This window comes from Schistocerca serialis, chromosome 11 (genome assembly GCF_023864345.2).
Source record: "Schistocerca serialis cubense isolate TAMUIC-IGC-003099 chromosome 11, iqSchSeri2.2, whole genome shotgun sequence".
NCBI lineage: Eukaryota > Metazoa > Arthropoda > Insecta > Orthoptera > Acrididae > Schistocerca > Schistocerca serialis.
This window is the reverse complement of record NC_064648.1, coordinates 176,469,744-176,492,201: the sequence shown is the minus strand read 5'-3', so window position 1 is coordinate 176,492,201 and position 22,458 is coordinate 176,469,744. Positions and strand designations below refer to the sequence as shown.

The 22,458-nt window shown below is 43.6% G+C and overlaps 1 protein-coding gene across 1 annotated transcript in view; it reads left to right on the top strand.

The window, feature by feature from the left end:
- Positions 1-21,867, top strand: part of LOC126426617 (forkhead box protein D3-A-like) — a 587,591-nt gene extending 565,724 nt beyond the window's left edge. Inside the window, exon 14 of the mRNA XM_050088507.1 lies at positions 20,270-21,867. Coding sequence (XP_049944464.1) covers positions 20,270-20,346 — 77 coding nt within the window. The 3' untranslated portion in view covers positions 20,347-21,867. The remainder of the gene's footprint in view (positions 1-20,269) is intronic.
- Positions 21,868-22,458: the final 591 nt, after the last annotated feature.

Here is a 22,458-nt window from a genome sequence, read left to right as displayed (position 1 = left end):
GGAAAAACTGGTAGAAGCCGACCTCGGGGAAGTTCAGTTTCCATTGCGTAGAAATGTTGGAACACGTGAGGCAATACTGACCTTATGCCTTATCTTAGACGAAAGATTAAGGAAAGGCAAACCTACGTTACTAGCATTTGTAGACTTAGAGACAGCTTTTGAAAATGTTGACTGGAATACTCTCTTACAAATTTTCAAGGTGGCAGGGGCCAAATACAGTGAGCGAAAAGCTATTTACAATTTGTACAGAAACTAGATGGCAGTTATAAGAGTCGAGGGGCATGAAAGGGAAACAGTGGTTGGGAAGGGAGCGAGACAGGGTTGTACCCTATCCCAGATGTTACTCAATCTGTATATTGAGCAAGCAGTGAAGGAAACAAAAGAAAAATTCGGATTAGGTATTAAAATCCATGGAGAATGGCAAGGAAAGCATTTCTGAAGAAGAGAAATTTGTTAACATCGAGTATAGTTTTAAGTGTCAGGAAGTCGTTTCTGAAAGTATTTGTATGGAGTGTAGCCATGTATGGAAATGAAACATGGACGATAAATAGTTTGGACAAGAAGAGAATAGAAGCTTTCGAAATGTGGTGCTACAGAAGAATGCTGAAGATTAGATGGGTAGATCACATAACTAATGAGAGGGTATTGCATAAGATTTGGGAGAAGAGGAGTTTGTGGCACAACTTGACTAGAAGAAGGGATCGGTTGGTAGGACATGTTCTGAGACATCGAGGGATCACCAATTTAGTACTGGAGGGCAGCGTGGAGGGTAAAAATAGTAGAGGGAGAACAAGAGATGAATACACTAAACAGATTCAGGAGGATGTAGGTTGCAGTAGGTACTGGGAGATGAAGAAGCTTGCACAGGGTAAAGTAGTATGGAGAGCTGCATCAAACCAGTCTCAGGACTGAAGACCACAACAACAACAATGGAACAAAAACATCTGAAACATGATGTTTATCCAAATTTCGCGACAGTCGCATAAGACTGGCGCTAATAGGGCGCAAGTAGAATGAAAATCACGTTTGCTTTAAATATCTACATCTACATCTACATACATACTTTGGAATCCAGCTGACGGTGTGTGGCGGAGGGTATTTTGAGTACCTCTATCGGTTGTCCCTTCTTCTCCAGTCTCGTATTGTTCGTGGAAAGAAGGATTGTCGGTATGCCTCTGTGTGGGCTCTAATCTCTCTGATTTTATCCTCATGGTCTCTTCGCGAGATATACGTAGGAGGGAGCAATATACTGCTCGACTCCTCGGTGAAGGTATTTTCTCGAAACTTCAACAAAAGCCCGTACCGAGCTACTGAGCGTCTCTCCTGCAGAGTCTTCCACTGGAGTTTATCTATCGTCTCCGTAACGCTTTCGCGATGTCCTACCAACCGATCCCTTCTTCTAGTCGAGTTGTGCCACAAACTCCTCTTCTCCCCAATCTTATGCAATACTCTCTCATTAGTTATGTGATCTACCCATCTAATCTTCAGCATTCTTCTGTAGCACCACATTTCGAAAGCTTCTATTCTCTTCTTATCCAAACTATTTATCGTCCATGTTTCATTTCCATACATGGCTACACTCCATACAAATACTTTCAGAAACGATTTCCTGACAGTTAAAACTATACTCGATGTTAACAAATTTCTCTTCTTCAGAAATGCTTTCCTTGCCATTGCGAGTCTACATTTTATATCCTCTCTACTTCGACCATCATCAGTTATTTTCCTCCCCAAATAGCAAAACTCCTTTACTACTTTAAGTGTCTCATTTCCTAATCTAATTCCCTCAGCATCACCCGTCTTAATTCGACTACATTCCATTATCCTTGATTTGCTTTTGTTGATGTTCATCTTATACCCTCCTTTCAAGACACTATCCATTCCGTTCAACTGCTCTTCCAAGTCCTTTGCTGTCTCTGACAGAATGACAATGTCATCGGCGAACCTCAAAGTTTTTATTTCTTCTCGATGGATTTTAAACCTACTCCGAACTTTTCTTTTGTTTCCTTTACTGCTTGCTCAATATACAGATTGAATAGGATCCGGGAGAGGCCTACAACCCTGTCTCACTCCCTTCCCAACCACTGCTTCCCTTTCATGTCCCTCGACTCTTATAACTGCCATCTGCTTTCTGTACAAATTGTAAATAGCCTTTCGCTCCCTGTATTTTACCCCTGCCACCTTCAGAATGTGAAAGAGGGTATTCCAGTCAACATTGTCAAAAGCTTTCTGTAAGTCTACGTATGCTAGAAACGTAGGTTTGCTTTTCCATAATCTTTCTTCTAAGATAAGTCGTAGGGTCAGTATTGCCTCACGTATTCCAACATTTCTACGGAATCCAGACTGATCTTACCTGAGGTCGGCTTCTACTAGTTTTTCCATTCGTCTGTAAAGAATTCGCGTTAGTGTTTTGCAGCTCTGTGTTATTAAACTGATAATTCGGTAAGCCGGCCGCGGTGGTCTAGAAGTTCTAGGCGCTCAGTCAGGAACCGCGCGACTGCTACGGTCGCAGGTTCGAATTCCAGACTGCAGCGCCTAGAACCGCTCGGCCACCCCGGCCGGTTCGGCCTGTTGTGCTTCCATTCATGAACAGCATTCCAGGTGGTGTACTCCAACAGGATAACGCTCGCCCACATACCGCTGTTGTAACCCAACATGCTCTAGAGTGTCGACATGTTGCCTTGGCCAGCTCGATCACCACATCTACATCTACACACATACTCCGCAATCTACCATACGGTGTGTGGCGGAGGGTACCTCATACCACAACTAGCATCTTCTCTCCCTGTTCCACTCCCAAACAGAACGAGGGAAAATGACTGCCTATATGCCTCTGTACGAACCCTAATCTCTCTTATCTTATCTTTGTGGTCTTTCCGCGAAATATAAGTTGGCGGCAGTAAAATTGTACTGCAGTCAGCCTCAAATGCTGGTTCTCTAAATTTCCTCAGTAGCGATTCACAAAAAGAACGCCTCCTTTCCTCTAGAGACTCCCACCCGAGTTCCTGAATCATTTCCGTAACACTCGCGTGATGATCAAACCTACCAGTAACAAATCTAGCAGCCCGACTCTGAATTGCTTCCATGTCCTCCCTCAATCCGACCTGATAGGGATCCCAAACGCTCGAGCAGTAGTCAAGAATAGGTCGTACTAGTATTTTATAAGCGGTCTCCTTTACAGATGAACCTCATCTTCCCCAAATTGTACCAATTAACCGCAGAAGACTATCCGCCTTCCCCACAACTGCCATTACATGTTTGTCCTACTTCATATCGCTCTGCAATGTTACGCCCAAATATTTAATCAACGTGACTGTGTCAAGCGCTACACTACTAATGGAGTATTCAAACATTACGGGATTCTTTTTGCTATTCAACTGCATTAATTTACATTTGTCTCTATTTAGAGTTAGCTGCCATTCTTTACACCAATCACAAATCCTGTCCAGTCATCTCGTATCCTCCTACAATCACTCAACGACGACACCTTCCCGTACACCACAGCATCATCAGCAAACAGCCGCACATTGCTATCCACCCTATCCAAAAGATCATTTATGTGGATAGAAAACAACAGTGGACCTACCACACTTCCCTGGGGCACTCCAGATGATACCCTCACCTCCGATGAACACTCACCATCGAGGACAACGTACTGGGTTCTAATTACTCAAGAAGTCTTCGAGCCACTCACGTACTTGGGAACCAATCCCATATGCTCGTACCTTAGCTAGGAGTCTGCAGTGGGGCACCGAGTCAAACGCTTTCCGGAAGTCAAGGAATATGGCATGCGTCTGATACCCTTCATCCATGGTTCGCAACCGCATCTGTCTCCAGTCGATGGCACATGGGTCTTCATTGGACGACAACTCCAGCGTCATCCACAAACAGCATTAGCTGTCCCTGTATTGACAGTCCAAGTGCAACAGACATGGAACTCCATCCCACGAAGTGACACCCAGCACCTGCGCAACACAGGGAGAAGATGCAAATGATTGGCTTTTCAGAGCATTCACACAAGATTGGCGCCGGTGGCGACACCTACAACGTGCTGACACGAGGAAAGTTTCCAACCGACTTCTCATACACATACAGCATTGACAGGCGTTGCCTGCTGAAACGTTGTTGTGATGCCTCGTGTAAGGAGGAGAAATGCGTACCATCACGTTTCCGACTTTCATAAAGGTCGGGTTGTAGCCTATCGCGATTGCGGTTTAACGTATCGCGACATTGCTGCTCGCGACCGTCGAGATCCAATGACTGTTAGCAGAATATGGAATCGGTGGATTCAGGAGGGTAATACGGAACGCCGTGCTGGATCCCGACGGCCTCGTATCACTAGCAGTCGAGATGACAGGCATCTTATCCGCACGGCTGTAACGGATCGTGCAGCCACGTCAAATGGGGACGTTTGGAAGACGACAACCGTCTGCACGAACAGTTCGACGACGTTTGCAGCAGCACGGACTATCAGCTTGGAGACTGTGGCTGCGGTTACCCTTGACGCTGTATCACAGACAGGAGCGCCTGCGATGGAGTACTCGACGACGAACCTGGGTGCACGAATGGCAAAACGTCATTTTTTCGGATGAATCCAGGTTCTGTTTACAGCATCACGATGGTCGCATCTGTGTTTGGCGACGTCACGGTGAACGCACATTGGAAGCGTGTATTCGTCATCGCCATACTGGCGTATCACCCGGCGTGATGGTATGGGATGCCATCGGTTACACGTCTCGGTCACCTCTTGTTCGCATTGACGACACGTTGAACAGTGGACGTTACATTTCAGACGTGTTACGACCCGTGGCTCTACCCTTCATTCGATCCCTGCGAAACCCTACATTTCAGCAGGATAATGCACGACCGCATGTTGAATGTCCTGTACGGCCCTTTCTGGATACAGAAAATGTTCGACTGCTGCCCTGGCCAGCACATTCTCCAGATCTCTCACCGACTGGAAACGTCTGGTCAAAGGTGGCCGAGCAACTGGCTCATCACAAAACGCCAGTCACTACTCTCGATGAACTGTGGTATCGTGTTGAAGCTGCATGGGCAGCTGTACCTGTACACGCCATCCGAGCTCTGTTTGACTCAATGGCCAGGCGTATCGAGGCCGTTATTACGGCCAGAGGTGGTTGTTCTCGGTACTGATTTCTCAGGATCTATGCACCCAAACTGCGTGAAAATGTAATCACATGTCAGTTCTAGTATAATATATTTGTTCAATGAATACCAGTTTATCGTCTGCATTTCTTATTGGTGTAGCAATTGTAATGGCCAGTGGTGTAACAGTGGAATTCCCATTGCAGTCTTAATGTTACCACCCTTGCTTTTAATTTCACCGAAGGCTCTTTTGACTTTTCTATATGCTGAGTCAGTGCTGCCGACAAGCATTTATTTTTCGATTTCTTCACATTTTTCATGCACAGTGTCTGACTCAGAAGTTAGCAGCTGGCCTATAAGTTTGCGTGGCTAAGTCGCTCCAGAGAAGCGGCCTGTAGTGCAGAGATCGTGACGTTGCTGGGAAGGAAGGATGGCAGAGACGGGAAGCCGGAACACAGGAGTTCCCCAGGGACGCCCGCGGTTGCGGCGGAAGCTACAGGAGTCCCGCGGGACGTACCGCCGGGCATCCCACGGGATCTGCCGCGGTGGGAAAGCGGCTCCCCTATTCGGGAAGGGAAGAGGGAACACCGCCGTACACGCCATGGAGGTAGAATAAGGGGAGATGGCGCTACAGACTTAACGCTGCACGTTGTTTTGAAGCCAGTGGGTGGGACCTGCCGCCATCTGGGATCCCCCAAAACATTAGCAGACGAGTGTTTACAATTGCTTCTTGATCGTTATTTCTGTCGTGTGTACGCGATATTCGTTTTTTATAGTAAATGTTAAACTGTTTTAGTGAACAACAAAGCATAAGGAACGCAACTTCAGACGTTTTTCTGGTGTTAAATGCGTACTCGATACAGTAATACGACACGAAAATATAACGCTTCTGGCCACAGTACTGTAATTCCTCGGTACTGTAATTACGAAAGCGTGCTTTCATAATCCATTTCTATTCACTTTCATTGTGTTTTTGTCGATAATTGATAAAGTCAGAACTTGATAGTTTAGAGGGATCGATTTGTATTCGTTGCAATTTCAAGTCAAATGCAAGTTTTAAATGTTCAAATTTGCAAGGAACTTACCATATTTCCTTTGGTGTCCCATAGATGTATGCAGGGATGATATAAACAAGCCAGCTGTCACGTCAACAAAGTGAAAGATTCGTTAAATTACGAACGAAAAGAACTGAATTTAAGATAGTCAAGCCCATTGTAGTTTACACATCTACTTTGTTTTTAAGTTGTAGCTACCAAGTGACATTCAGTGTGGCAAATAACAGCAACTCACAGGGGAACACGAGAACACAATGATTGATGTAATGATGTAAATAGCGTGGACTTAGATAGGGAACTTTGCTTTAACAAATATGTAACCCTTTAAGTACTTATAATTTAACCACTGTAACAGGTCTTCCACACATTTTACTGAAGATTTAATTAACTACATGTAGCTACATCACTTTTATATTACATTATTTCATTTTAAAACATTAGTCCCCTTTTCCAGGATATTTCTTGCCAGGAATTTCAGTTACTTGGCAATACCCAAACAATGAAAACCAAGTGTATTGCTCACCTCCAGAAAGCTCTTCGCGTTGGATTGATAGGAAATCTAAAGTCAAATCACAGAAATAAAAACAATACTGTAAAATTTTACAGTGCATCAGAAATTCAAGTATATAGAAGAAAATAGCGCTTAAGTAAGTCCACTTACGAATGAAATGTGGTTTGTTTAAACTTCAGACTACAATCAGAACGATTAGTACACCTATAAGCGACGCAAGCCGGCATTTTTCATCAAAACACTTCACGACTGCACGGAATCAAACCACCAGCAGCGAATGTTTTGGGGTAGCTAACATGGCGGATTTTCACTTGTGTCGGTTTCAAGTTTGTGACGTCATGACAACTCCTCTTATTTTTACCTCCATGGTACATACGGTGTGCGGACGTTTGCCACGCCGCACATTTGCCACGATTTCATCTGCTCCGAACGATTGGGTCTCTTGTCTCCCCCCCCCCCCCCTCCTCCACCTACTCATCGCTGTCGCGCAGTGAAGGTACTTACTGAGCCTTTGCGCTGGTTTACTTAACATACGACTACAATCTCTTTGGATTTTTCGCCACATTTCTAGAGACAGTTTCGTTGTGGAAACTATTAAATGCATCTCGCATTGAAATCCGCACCAAATTTCGAGCCTCTGTAAAACTTCGCCAATTTTGCAGATTTTGCGTTCGTCTAAATTACACGTGCCTTTTTCGGTGCTCCTGCAGCAGCTTTCTGTCGTGTTTTGTGTACCACGGGGGATCAGTTCCGTCTCTTATTAATTTATTTGGTATGAGTCTCTCGTGTGCTGTTGATACTATTTCTCTGAACTTCAGCCACATATAGTCTTCACTTACATAGTTTGGAAGGATTGGAGACTGTCTCTTAGAAAGATGTCAACCGAATTTTTAGCTGCTTTTATAAATAGATATATTTCGCGTTTAGTTTTGGCGAATTTCTTTGTTAGGGAATTGAGCCTCGCTGGACTATGTGTTCACTAATCCCTGTATCCGTCGTGATGCTCTGGATTATTTGTAGCTAAGAGGTCTACATCTACATGACTACTCTGCAATTCACATTTAAGTGCTTGGCAGAGGGTTCATCGAACCACAATCATACTATCTCTCTACCATTCCACTCCCGAACAGCGTGCGGGAAAAACGAACACCTAAACCTTTCTGTTCGAGCTCTGATTTCTCTTATTTTATTTTGATGATCATTCCTACCTATGTAGGTTGGGCTCAACAAAATATTTTCGCATTCGGAAGAGAAAGTTGGTGACTGAAATTTCGTAAATAGATCTCGCCGCGGCGAAAAACGTCTTTGCTTTAATGACTTCCATCCCAACTCGCGTATCATATCTGCCACACTCTCTCCCCTATTACGTGATAATACAAAACGAGCTGCCCTTTTCTGCACCCTTTCGATGTCCTCCGTCAATCCCCCCCGGTAAGGATCCCACACCGCACAGCAATATTGTAACAGAGGACGAACGAGTGTAGTGTAAGCTGTCTCTTTAGTGGACTTGTTGCATCTTCCAAGTGTCCTGCCAATGAAACGCAACCTCTGGCTCGCCTTCCCCACAATACTATCTAGTATATTTTGTATATTTTTGTAACCATTTACAATTTGAATGGACTCGTGAACTAATTGTTCAAAATAATTTTTAAAAAAGCATTTAGAACAATTACAGAAGTTGTTTTCTATCTACAATAGGGTCTTAAAATGTATTTTTGTCAACATAGGGAAGGTAGATTGAAGTCACTGCCAACTATAATTGTATGAGTAGCGCACCTATTTGTGATGAGACTCAAGTTTTCTTTGAACTGTTCAGCAACCGTCTCATGTGAGACCGGGGGTCGGCAAAAAGAGCCAGTTATTAATTTATTCCGGTTGTCTAATACAAGCTCTGCCATACTAAGTCACAGGAACTATCTGCTTCAGCGTCGCTTGTGTGCTGCATCACACATTACATTATTTTTACTTAAGTTGTGCTTCTTGTTTCTGTTGTAGTGCAGATCATTACAATTACGGCTTTTCCCTCCAAAACCTAGGACGCTCTCTCTGTGACCCTGTAAATACCAGAGCTAAACAATGTCGAACAACAACGTACGTTACAAGCATAACATTCTGTATTACTTCAATTCTTTATCTCTAACGTTTTAAAATTGTACGTCGACTTTAGATGACATTTCAATCATACATGTCCTTATCTCTATTTGTTGTTGTTGTTGTTGTGGTCTTCAGTCCTGAGCCTGGTTTGATGCAGCTCTCCATGCTACCCTATCCTGTGCATTATTCTTCATCTCCCAGTACCTACTGCAACCTACATCCTTCTGAATCTGCTTAGTGTATTCATCTCTTGGTCTCCCCCTACGATTTTTACCCTCCACGCTGCCCACCAATACTAAATTTGTGATCCCTTGATGCCTCAGAACATGTCCTACCAACCGATCCCTTCTTCTGGTCAAGTTGTTCCACAAACTCCTCTTCTCCCCAATTCTATTCAATACCTCCTCATTAGTTATGTGATCTACCCATCTAATTTTCAGCATTCTTCTGTAGCACCACATTTCGAAAGCTTCTATTCTCTTCCTGTCCAAACTATTTATCGTCCATGTTTCACTTCCATACATGGCTACACTCCACACAAATACTTTCATAAACGACTTCCTGACACTTAAATCTGTACTCGATGCTAACAAATTTCTATTCTTCAGAAACGCTTTCCTTGCCATTGCCAGTCTACATTTTATATCTTCTCTACTTCGACCATCATCAGTTATTTAGCTCCCAAAATAACAAAACTCCTTTACTACTTTAAGTGTCTCATTTCCTAATCTAATCCCCTCAGCATCACCCGATTTAATTTGACTACATTCCATTACCCTCGTTTTGCTTTTGTTGATGTTCATCTTATATCCTCCTTTCAAGACACTGTCCATTTCATTCAACTGCTCTTCAAGACACTGTCAATTCCATTCAACTGCTCTTCCAAGTTCTTTGCTGTCTCTGACAGAATTACAATGTCATCGGCGAGCCTCAAAAGCCGTTGGTGGGGAGGGTTGCGTGCCTCAGCGATACAGATAGCCGTACCGTAGGTGCAACCACAACGGAGGGGTATCTGTTGAGAGGCCAGACAAACGTGTGGTTCCTGAAGAGGGGCAGCAGGTCTACGGTTATCAAAGCCATTTCTTTGGAGGATTAGTTCCTCAAGAATTCGTGTCACAGGGACAAACTGTCCATCGGTGGTACTATGAGGACGAGGCTGCGCCTGCGAGAAAATGTGAGAAGCAAACGGCCTGAAATGTGGCGGGACAATTCGTGGCTGTTGCATCACAACAAAGCACCCTCACGTCCACCCCTGTTGGTGCACCAGTACTGCACAGAAAACGAAATCACTGTGGTGTCTCGTCCACCGTACTCTGCAGACCTGGGCCATGCGGTCTTTTTTTGTTATTTACAAAGCTGAAAACCCCGTGGAGAGGAAGATGATTTGCAACGATGGATGACATAAAAGAAAATTCGCAGACGACTCTTCGCGCGATCCAGCAAGAGGCGGCGTACCGAAACTGTTGACGGTAGTCGAAATGACGTTGGGAGCGGTGTATCAACTGTGGAGGGCGGCATTTCGAAGCAGACCATGCCACATTAAGCATCTACATCTACATCTACACACATACTCCGCAATCCACCATACGGTGCGTGGCGGAGGGTACCTCGTACCACAACTAGCGTCTTCTCTCCCTGTTCCACTCCCAAGCAGAACTAGGGAAAAATAACTGCCTATATGCCTCTGTACGAGCCCTAATCTCTCCTACCTTAACTTTGTGGTCTTTCCGCGAAATGTAAGTTGGCGGCAGTAAAATTGTACTGCGGTCAGCCTCAAATGCTGGTTCTCTAAATTTCCTCAGTAGCGATTCACGAAAAGAACGCCTCCTTTCCCCCAGAGACTCCCACCCGATTTCCTGAAGCATTTCCGTAACACTCGCGTGATGATCAAACCTACCAGTAACAAATCTAGCAGTTCGCCTCTGAATTGCTTCTACGTCCTCCCTCAATCCGACCTGATAGGGATCCCAAACGCTCGAGCAACCATCGAGGACTGGGTTCTGTTACTTAAGAAGTCTTCGAGCCACTCACATACTTGGGAACCAATGCCATATGCTCGTACCTTAGTTAGGAGTCTGCAGTGGGGCACCGAGTCAAACGCTTTCCGGAAGTCGAGGAATATGGCATCCGTCTGATACCCTTCATCCACGGTTCGCAAGATATCATGTGAAAAAAGGGCGAGTTGCGTTTCGCAGGAGCGATGCTTTCTAAAGCCGTGCTGATGCATGGACAGGAACTTCTCTGTCTCAAGGAAATTCATTATATTCGAACTGAGAATATGTTCGAGAATCCTGCAACAAACCGATGTTAAGGATATTGGTCTGTAATTTTGAGGATCCGTCCTTCTACCCTTCTTATATACAGGCGTCACCGGCGCATTTTTCCTGTCGCTCGGGACTTTACATTGGGCAAGAGATTCTCGATAAATGCAAGCTAAGTAAGGAGCCAATGCGGTAGAGTACTCTCTGTAAAACTGAATTGGAATCCCATCAGGACCTGGCGATTTATTTATTTGCAACCCATTCAGCAGCTTCACAACCCCAGGGATGTCTCTCACTATGTCCTCAATACGGGAATCTGTACGATACTCAAACGGCGGTATGTTTGTACGATCCTCCTGCGTGAAAGATTTCTCAAGTGCTAAATTTAAAATTTCAGCTTTCGTCTTGCTGTCTTCCGTTGCCAGGCCAGACTGATCAGTGAGTGACCGCATAGAAGCCTTCGACCCGCGTACCGATTTTACATAAGACCAGAATTTCCTTGGGTTTTCAGCAACATCTTTTGCTAAGGCAAAAGATAAGCCTAAAAAAGTTTTGTGTACAAAGTTTCGGGAGTGAAATTTTCGCTCCATAGCGGACTGTGCGCTGATATGAAACTTCCTGGCAGATTAAAACTGTGTGCCGGACCGAGACTCGAACTCGGGACATTTGCCTTTCGCGGGCAAGTGCTCTACCAGCTGTGCTACCCAAGCACGACTCACGCCCCGTCCTCACAGCTTTACTTCTGCCAGTACCTCGTCTCTTATCTTCCAGACTTCGCAGAAGCTCTCCTGCGAACCTTGCAGAACTATCCGCGGTAGAGCACTTGCCCACGAAAGGGAAAAGTCCCGACTTCGAGTCTCGGTCCGGCACACAGTTTTAATCTGACAGCAAGTTTCAAAGTTCCGGGATTTGTTGAATAGACCCTGCATAGTGAGAGTTTAAAGCGCCAGTGTTGTAGTAACAAATGCGAACTGCGCGTGAAACTTTTTTTTTTTTTTTTTTTTTTTTTAACGACTATATAGGGTGTTACAAAAAGGTACGGCCAAACTTTCAGGAAACATTCCTCACACACAAATAAAGAAAAGATGTTATGTGGAAAGTAAGCGTTTCCACACACATGTCCACGTAACATCTTTTCTTTATTTGTGTGTGAGGAATGTTTCCTGAAAGTTTGGCCGTACATTTTTGTAACACCCTGTAGATAGGACGTTAATATTCACAGGATATGTACATTAGTGTGTTCTGCAAAAATGATTAGCATTTCAGTCACCTTGATGCCTAGTAGGCACAGGGTCCTCCAAGCGTGATGGCATTGATGCATATAAAGTGTGAATGGCATTCTGTGGTATATCCATCTGTGCTGCATTCACATGGTTCCGAAGTTCATCTGTGGTGGTCGGCATTGGGTCACAGCGGTACACCCATCGTTTCACCATTGTTGTTGTTGTTGTTGTGGTCTTCTGTCCAGAGACTGGTTTGATGCAGCTCTCCATGCTACTCTATCCTGTGCAAGCTTCTTCATCTCCCAGTACCTACTGCAACCTAAATCCTTCTCAATCTGATTAGTGTATTCATCTCTTGGTCTCCCTCTACGATTTTTACCCTCCACGCTGCCCTCCAATACTAAATTGGTGATCCCTTGATGCCTCAGAACATGTCCTACCAACCGATCCCTTCTTCTGGTCAAGTTGTGCCACCAACTCCTCTTTTCCCCAATTCTATTCAATACCTCCTCATTAGTTACACGATCTACCCATCTAATCTTCAGCATTCTTCTGTAGCACCACATTTCGAAAGCTTCCATTCTCTTCTTGTCCAAACTATTTATCGTCCATATTGCTCTTCCATACATGGCTACACTCCATACAAATACTTTCAGAAACGACTTCCTGACACTTAAATCTATACTCGATGATAACAAATTTCTCTTCTTCAGAAACGCTTTCCTTGCCATTGCCAGTCTACATTTTATATCCTCTCTACTTCGACCATCATCAGTTATTTTGCTCCCCAAATAGCAAAACTCCTTTACTACTTAAGTGTCTCATTTCCTAATCTAACTCCCTCAGCATCACCCGACTTAATTCGACTACATTCCATTATCCTAGTAGTTTTGCTTTTGATGATGTTCATCTTATATCCTCCTTTCGAGACACTGTCCATTCCGTTCAACTGCTCTTCCAAGTCCTTTGCTGTCTCTGACAGAATTACAATGTCATCGGCGAACCTCAAAGTTTTTATTTCTTCTCCACGGATTTTAATACCTACTCCAAACTTTTCTTTTGTTTCCTTTACTCCTTGCTCAATATACAGACTGAATAGCATTGGGGGGAGGCTACAACCCTGTCTCACTCCCTTCCCAACCACTGCTTCCCTTTCATGTCCCTCGTCTCTTATAACTGGATTCTGTACAAATTGGAAATAGCCCTACGCTCCCTTTATTGGACCCATGCCATCTTCAGAATTTGAAAGTGATTATTCCAGTCAACCATTGTGGGGCGGCGGGTGGAATTTTGTTATATGAATGTATAGATGTAGAATTGTAATGTAGATAAGAATGCATTTCCCTGCCTATTAACCATATGTGGGGTGGTGGGAGGAATAATTATTGTTATTTAAAATGTTCCTATTATTTATGCTGTCTTTTGCCGTTCTCAACACTGGCTCTCTAACTACAATTTTGGCAACCAGAAAGTGATTAGCAATACGTGAAGCCTGTAATTAGGATTCCTAGTGCCCACTTCATCTGAGAAATACACTTATAGCTACAGCTTATAGCTCTGAGGAATTAGGAGATTGTCTGGGATTCATAATCAAAAAACCATTTTCTAAAAAATTGTTTAGTATATTCTGAAAGTCACAGATCAAAGAAAAAGGAATCCACGCAATCCAGCTACCAGAGCACTTCAGAGTCTAATGCGCTGATGCAACTATAACTGTCCAAATTAAATGTTTAAGTGAATGCTCGCCATAATTTGATGATAATGTTCATCAAACGCCACGCTAAAATAATGGTAGAATGTCTGTCCCGCGACAGCACGTGAAAATACGACATACGCAAACTGAAGATAGATCATTAAAGTCATCCCTGAATTAACACTTCATGGTTACGCGTATCCCGAGTAACTTAATACGGCATCAGAGGCTGTTTATAGCAATGATACCGACGCGACGTGACTCCCGGCACAGGTGGTGTGCAATTCAGCGTCTGGAGAGAACTGGGGCCTCCTTTCCTCGCGCAGCGTTCTTATATATAAAGCTGCGGTGCGGTGCGGACGGCTAAGGGAACGCCTGATCAAATCGGCTCTCCCTACTAGCCGCTGGGCTAGTAATGCACCACATTAACTTACCGAATAGATCATCGCTTCCTTTGCTCTCAATTTAAATGTGCATTCAGCACACAGGTAAGTAATCATAATAAAAGTCTGACGTGGCTAAGTCAAATATTTTGGGCGAGAGAATGAATTTAATTACACTACACGCAGTAGACGAGCTCTGAACTTGCCCTTTGGAGATACGCTATCACTATAGTTTTACAGTTATTCAATTAAAACTTCTCACCTCTTTATTATTATAGCGGATCTCCATTCTACTTACATACAAACATCCTAGCCTTATTTATTAGCCTACTTAATCTATCTTGCTTCCTTAATTTTTAAGACAAAAACCAGAAAATATTGAATTTCAACTAAAATCTTAATTTGTGAGATCCACAAGACTGTTTCTATTAAATTATTATGAAAACGGAATCTGAATATAAATTTTTAAGTCTGTAGCTCTTTTCTGTTGCTCCAATGATTTTTACAGAAAAATGTCCAAATTTCGAAAATGGTTAAAGTTATCGAACTGATATTCAACACACATTGATTTAGTATTACTTCTGACATGCTAGAACCGTTTCAGGTTATTTATTTGATTTTAAAAGTATTGCGCAACATTTATGACGTCAGAGCTAGTTACAGCGGACTCGGCTGGCACACAATGGAAAGACTGATGAGAATTTTATAAGGCGTGAGTAGGCTGCTTCCCTACACCTTGTCAAAAGCTTTCTCTAAGTCTACAAATGCTAGAAACATAGGTTTGCCTTTCCTTAATCTATTTTCTAAGATAAGTGGTAGGGTCAGTATATCCCACACATTTTCCATTGGCGACACGTTGGGTGATCTAGCAGGCCAGTGCAAAAGGCTGACATCTTGTGGCACTGAGAAGGCATATGCTCGTGCGGCAACAGGTAGTCGTGCATTGTCTTGCTGAAAAATGGTGTCTGGGGTGCTGTACAGAAAGGGTATGGCTGCGGGTCACAGGATGTCATTCACGTGGGTCAGACTGGTCACAGTGCCCTGGACACACACAAACTGTGATTTGTGTTTTTACCAATTAGCACCCCACACCACAAGGCCTCGAATTGATGCTGTACATCTTGTGCAAATGCAGTCACTGTGATGTTGCTCCCCCTGTCTGTGGTGAACGAAAATGCAGCCATCATTTTCAAGCAAACAGAACCTGACTGAAATTTTGACCCTTCAGCAGAGTAGTGTGTGCTGATATGAAGCTTTCTGGCAGATTAAGACTGTGTCCCGAACCAAGACTCGAACTCGGGACCGTGAAAGGCAAAGGTCCCGAGTTCGAGTCTTGGTCTGGCACACAGTTTTAATCTGCCAGAAAGTTTCAAACATAAACTGGATTCGTCGAAAAACAGTATCTGTCCCAAGCAATATTGTTCCATACACCATCTAGCATGTTTCTGCACATTTGTCAAAGGTAGATACAGAAATGGACAACATGCTCAAAACCCATCCCATAATAAACAGCGGACTGTCGCTCTTGGTATTGTACAATGTGTTACACTGTTCCACTGTTGCACCAGAGTGAAGGAGGACGCAGATCTGTCTTGCAATGCGGTTCAGGTGAGACATAGATCTTTTTGAGGAGTGGCCTGGTTGCTGAAAAGTGTTCTACAGCCTTCCATGAACCATTCTGTACGCACCCATTGCACTGCCGAAACGCGTTGTCCTACACGAGTAGCAATTTCCCAGATTGATGCATCACATTCTGTGATGTCAATAATGCATCCTCTTTCAATCTCACTGATTTGACAGTTCGGTTCAGTTATACATATGTGAGGCATCCTGCACGTCTGCTGAGGTCGCACTGATCCATTACCTTCAGTTTATAGCAACAGCGAGACGTGCAAGCACATTTTACTGTAAGGTGGTATTGCGCTGCAACATTGGTATGGACCTTGAACCTGTGGGCCGACATGTTTCAAATGCTGATCAGTCCTGCAGAACATACTGATGAACATGTCCAGGAATAGCCTATCTCTAGTCGTTCAAGGTGTTCTTTTTTCCTGGACATGAATGAATTATTAGTGTTCAAATGATGTAAATACTGATGTAATATTATTCAATACACTGTCCTGAGTTATCAATAGAAATATTTGCACTTATACCCATTTCACTCTCTACACCAAACCCCTGGGTTACACTCGTCACACTTCCTCTTTCTTCCAGTTTCCGATTATCTTGCCTGTGTGAAGTCATCCACATATTGTCTACTGGCCACGTTCTCCGTTAATAGAGAATGCCAGTGGCCTTGCTGCAGAGGTAACACCAGTTCCCATCAGCTCACCTAAGTTATCCATTGTTAGGCTGGGCTAGCACCTGGATAGGTGGCCACCAGGTCTGCCGAATGCTGTTGGCAAGCGGGGTGAATTCTACCCTTGTGAGGCAAACTGAGGAGTTACTTGACTGAGAAGTAGCAGCTCCGGTCCCGGAAGCTGACATACGGCTGGGAGAGCGGTGTGCTGACCATGTGCCCCTCCATATCCGCATCCAGTGACACCTGTGGGTTGAGGATGACATGGCGGCCGGTCGGTTCCGCTGAGCCTTCATGGGCTCTCTGGAAGGGGGGGGGTTTTAGTTAAGTTTTAACAGAAAACAGCTTTTTTCGCTTACAATGTGCAAATTATAGAATTATCTCATGAACTATTTCAGATGTTTGGCCATCCTTATTTAGGTTTTCTGGGATTTCCTTAAATCGCTTCAGGCAAATGCTGGGATGGTTTCTTCGAAAGGGCATAGCCAACTTCCTTCCCCATTCTTCCCTAATCCGAGCAGACCGATGACCTTACTGATTGGTCCTCTCCCCCGAATCAACCAACCATTTCAGAGCTGACGAAACTATAAAGTTAAGCATTAAAGGATAAATACTGCAACCTCAAACAAAAAATAAACATTCACATGAATTTTATGTTACACTTACATACTTCCCATCATTGTAAATATCTCTTTGAGCTTAGCGATACTGTTACTTTCTAGACTGGTACATTTATTAGGACTAGTAAAGTAAAAACTAAACATCAGGCAGTGCCAGGAGTGATCTGTTATGCTGGGACTTGTGATCAGCACGCCACCAATCCCTTCAGCATTATCACCGGTAGACGAATCCTGGTATTGCCGCTGCTTCAGTATAAAAGCAGTATATAAAGCAAAGTTTGGGAGTTATTCTATATTTGTATGGACCAACTGGAGTATAAAATCAACATTCGAACCTGTCCTGTTTTCCACAGTTATGAGTATATAACATCACATTGTCCACTCACATAAATGTTGACATCAACATCCAATAACCACTCACAGACGGCAGATGGTGGCAATCTCAGTGGAAGGTGCATAAAGCATATTGGGGGAGGTGAGGATGCAGAAAACAGTGCAGTGTTTGTAATAATGTAGAAATGAAGGGATTTATCTGACGTCCAAAGGGGCACAATTATCGGCCTACAGGTCATCAAGATTTGAAGCATTTCCGAAATGGCTAAGTTTTTAAACTGCTCGATTGCTGCCGTGGCTAAAGTACACTGTGCATGGCAGAATGGCACCATCCAAAACTGGCACCGAGGCATCTGTCAGTGCACCACAGTCCGTAGATGACAAGGGCGAACGGTGGCTGAGAGGATGTGTATGGGGGAATAGACGTGCAACATTGAGCAACTGGTAAACTGAGGGCCTACCAACAGTGTGTCCTCAACGACCGTTCAGCGACTGTTGTTCTGTATGATCCTCCACAGCAGTCACCTCATTCGTGCACCAGTTCTGACTCCTGTTCTTTGGCGAGGAACTGTGCAATTTGCATGCCAGCGCCACAACTCAACGTCCACTGGGTGGTGAAGGTGGGCTTTTCAGATGAATAACGTTTTCTGCTCCATCGCAGAGATGGCTGTTGGTGGGTATGGCTAGAAACATCTGAAAGCAAACACCCTGAAACAATCATTGGGTGCATCCAGACCGGAGGAGGGAGTTTCATAATTTTGGGAATATTTTCGTGCCATTCACTGGGTGGTCTCATTGTTGTGGAAGGCGCAATGGATCAACACAAGAATGCTTCTCTGCTTGGGACCCAGTCCACCCCTACATGTAGTCTGGTTTTCCTCAGCGCATCAGCATCTTGCAGCACGATAATGTAATGTGTCACAGAGCTCACAATGCACATGTGTGTTTGGAGAGCGCTAGGATGAGTTTACCGTACTTTCCTGGCCACCCAAATCCTCGGATTTAAACTCAGTCGAAAATCTATGGGACCACATAAACTGTGGTTTGCACAGTGGGTTCTCAATTGACAAACCTAGCATAGCCGGCCATGCCACTGAAGGCGGTATGGCTTCACATCCCTGTCAGTACCCTCCAGAATCTCACTGACTCTCTTCTTGCATGCCTCACAGCAGTCTGTACACAGAAGGTGGTTATTCGGGCCTTTGACAGGTGGTCACAGTGGCTGGGCAGTGTGTTACTGGTATATGTTGCCTAAATCTGATATGTTTGTTATAGACTGCAAATGTTGTGTATTGTTTACTACTGTATATCGAGAACACTGCATACATATGAATTCTCATTACAAAGGCCTTGTAAAATTCTCAGGTCTTCGCTGAGGTCATGTTGTGAGTTCTCCACGATATTTCGGCAAACACAAGGCTACTCTGCTCCCATTGCCATCCTATGTACATTCTGCTCCATCTCTCCACTTTTTTTGCTAACCGTGAAGTCACCGAGGTGGCTGATGGTGGTGGTGGTGGTGGTGGTGGTGGTGGTGGTGGTGGTGGTGGTAGTGGTGGTGGTGGCAACACCAGGCTGCAAACTACAGTTCTACAGTTGGATGTCTCCACACAATTGACATTGGATGCATACTTGTACAGCGAGGTCAGCATCTGATGGCAATACATGGAGACTGGAGACCGCAATTTCACAGTGGGGTCAGGCTACCGTCACCACCACTCACCGTGCTTATTCAATCAGTTTTCCTGTCACTCTTGGTCTCTTGCTGTTTTGGCCTCGGCGCCAATTTTGGATAGTGCCATTTTGCCATGCACAGTATACTTTAACCACGGCAGCATGTGAGCAGTTTACAAACTTAGCCATTTTGGAAATGATTCAAACCTTGGCCTGTAGGCCAATGATCGTGCCCATTTAGACGTCAGATAAATCCCTTTATTTCTACGTTATTACAAAGACTGCACTGTTTTCTGCATCCCCACCTCCCCCAATATGCTTTATGCACCTTCCACTGGGAGTGCCACCATCTGCCGGTTGTGAGTGGTTATTGGATGTTGATGTTGACATTCATGTGAGTGGACAGTGTGATGTTATATACTCATAACTGTAAAAAACAGGACATGTTTGAACGTTAATTTTATACTCCAATTGGTCCATACAAATGTTGAATAACTCCCAAACTTTGCTTTATACACTGCTTTTATACTGGAGACAGTTATAAAGTATCGGTAGAGTTGGGGTTGGGGGTTGTCTGGGGGAGGAGATCAGACAGCGAGGTCATCAGTCTCATTGGGTGAGGGAAAGATGGGGAAGGAAGTTGGCTGTGCCCTTTCAAAGGAACCTTCCCAGCATTTGCCTGGAGCAATTTAGAGAACCCACAGAAAACCTAAATCAGGATGGCCGGACATGGGATTGAACCGCCGTCCTCCCAAATGTGAGTCCAGTGTGCTTACCACTGCACCGCCTCATTCGGTAAAGTATCAGTAGAGAATTGCGCAGGTACCTACTTATGTTTCTCAAAGTGTAGTCCTTTGAAGATGTCTGGTGGTCAGAATATATAAAGGGAAGTAATTCAGTAACTGTTACTTGTGGTCCAAGACATGTCTATAGTGTTAGCATGGAGTATTATGTAAAAATGTAAACATTTAAGAGAGCATAAGTGGACCATAACACACCACTTTGGTGTTGTTTCAGGGGTTACCATGAAAGAGGAGCCAGCTGCCACGATATCCTTCGACTTCACATCAGCGAGGCCCAAATGCTACATGTGAGCGTGGGACCCGTCTACGGCCGCGTCTGTGTCGCCCGGGGCAAGTAGCGCCAGCTGCCCACCCTGATGGCGCACTGAGGAAGGCGAGACAAGATGGCGCGCACTGGCGAAGCAGCCAGCTTCCGACGACTGCCGCTAGGGCTGCGCACGTGTCGCTCTGTTGAGTCTGCAGCGCAGTCACGAAAAATTACTCTGCCACAGAGGAAAAGTGTGAGAGGGAGAGAAGAGGACACGCTGACATGGACGGCACATCCTCCAGTTCTGTGTGGCGGTGACAATCGTTCTCTCCAATTGTTGCTTTCCGTATTTTTTCATGTAATTTTCTACTTCCCAAACAGTTCCATGTTTGCAATCACAGCTACCTGAAGTAGAAAATATCAAATTCAGTCAGGTGCTGAGGTGACCAAACGAAAATGCTAGCCTTTCTTTGTCTGCAGTTCTCTTACAAGAGCCTTTGTATGTCATTGCGAAGAAATGTTTCAGGCTAATAGGCTGGCTACAAAAGATACGTAGCAAAGAACACACATATCACTTTTGCTGTTATAGCCGTCTGTAGCAAATGAAATGGTAATTCGCGCACTTGCATTTTCTTTCTGCACTCATTAAATGTGCCATTTCATACATATGTAGGACACTATATAGTAAAAATAAACTACACATATATGGCCAGTTAGGGACTAGAGCATTCTTGTCACTATGCACTAAATCACAGGTGACACAAGATGAACTTGGTAAAGGACATTATCACTAAGAAATTTCAACAGCAGTGCGACCTTTGTGTCTACCTGTTTATTCTACAAGAGTTTTGACACCGGCATTTCATCATCAGGGATGCATGATTTCCCTAGTGACACGAGAATCTGATGAATTATTAAATTTTCCAAGAGTCTGAAGTAAATAATTAAAAAGAATTCTATAAACACTGTTTCAGTCTCAGTGAGTGCATTATCTACAACAGGACCACAGACACCTAGGCTATTGAATTTTCCGAGAAATTTCTCATAATCCTAACCTCACCAATGTTTTATCCTTGGAGGAAAACACACAACAGACAACTAAGTTGTTAATTGTTAAATTTTCCAAGAAATACGTGTTAGTAGATTCCTCCATGTAGAAATAGTCGAAAGAGCTTTAAGATCAGTGTTTGGTTCTTATGGATATGTTATTTGCATAAAAGCCAAAATATGTAAGGTATCAACAATCAATTTTTCCAAAGATGTGTCTCATAATATATACAAACTTTACAAAAAGACAAATGCAATGAGTTTCAAGACCAGTGTTTCATCCTGGGAGGGAGACATTATTTCCATAGAAAAGCAAACAACTGAGCTCTCAATCATTAGATTTTCCAAGATATGTTTGATAACAGACTCTAAGAGTTTGGAGACGACTGTCTCATACACGATGGATGTGTTACTTGCATATGAGCACAAATAAATATGCTGTTAACAGCTAGACTTTTCAAAAAATGTCTGATAAGACTTAAACATAACAAGAATTAATGGAAAACACTTACATACAATTTTCTTCTTCGTCAGGAAATACATCAGGCAGTCATTCTTTCCAATAAAATACAGAAAATAATAAAATTCCGAAATATTACATTTTTTTTACAGAAATGATAAAAATGAATGCTACTCCAATACAGAATTCTTAAATTACATGAGTTGGCATTATCTTCAGCAGACAAAGTGGCTGAGTAAAGTTTATTTATGAATCGTTTTAGAAGTATTGTATGTTCAGGAGCACATTCGTTAAACTGAGACATAAATAAGCATTCTTTTTCACAGGAAATGAATTCTCAGTGGCAGTGTTTTTGTTCTAATTTGCATAAAGAATGTAACCACACAATTAAGTGTTCAATTTTCCAACAATCTATTAAGGATACTCTCTTCCATAAGAGATACTGTCTTCCATAGTAGAGTGCTCTGTCACTTAATAAGTAAAAATCATCAGTATGGTCAGCTTCATAAGCCTTATTACAACTGGATAGACCACTTGCAAACTTGCTCTTAACATGTTCGTTCTGCAAAATCGTTTCAAGACTGTTGGCTCATACTGCAATGTGGCATCGTTTGCAGTTAACCAAACGAAAAAACAAATGTTAAGAGGT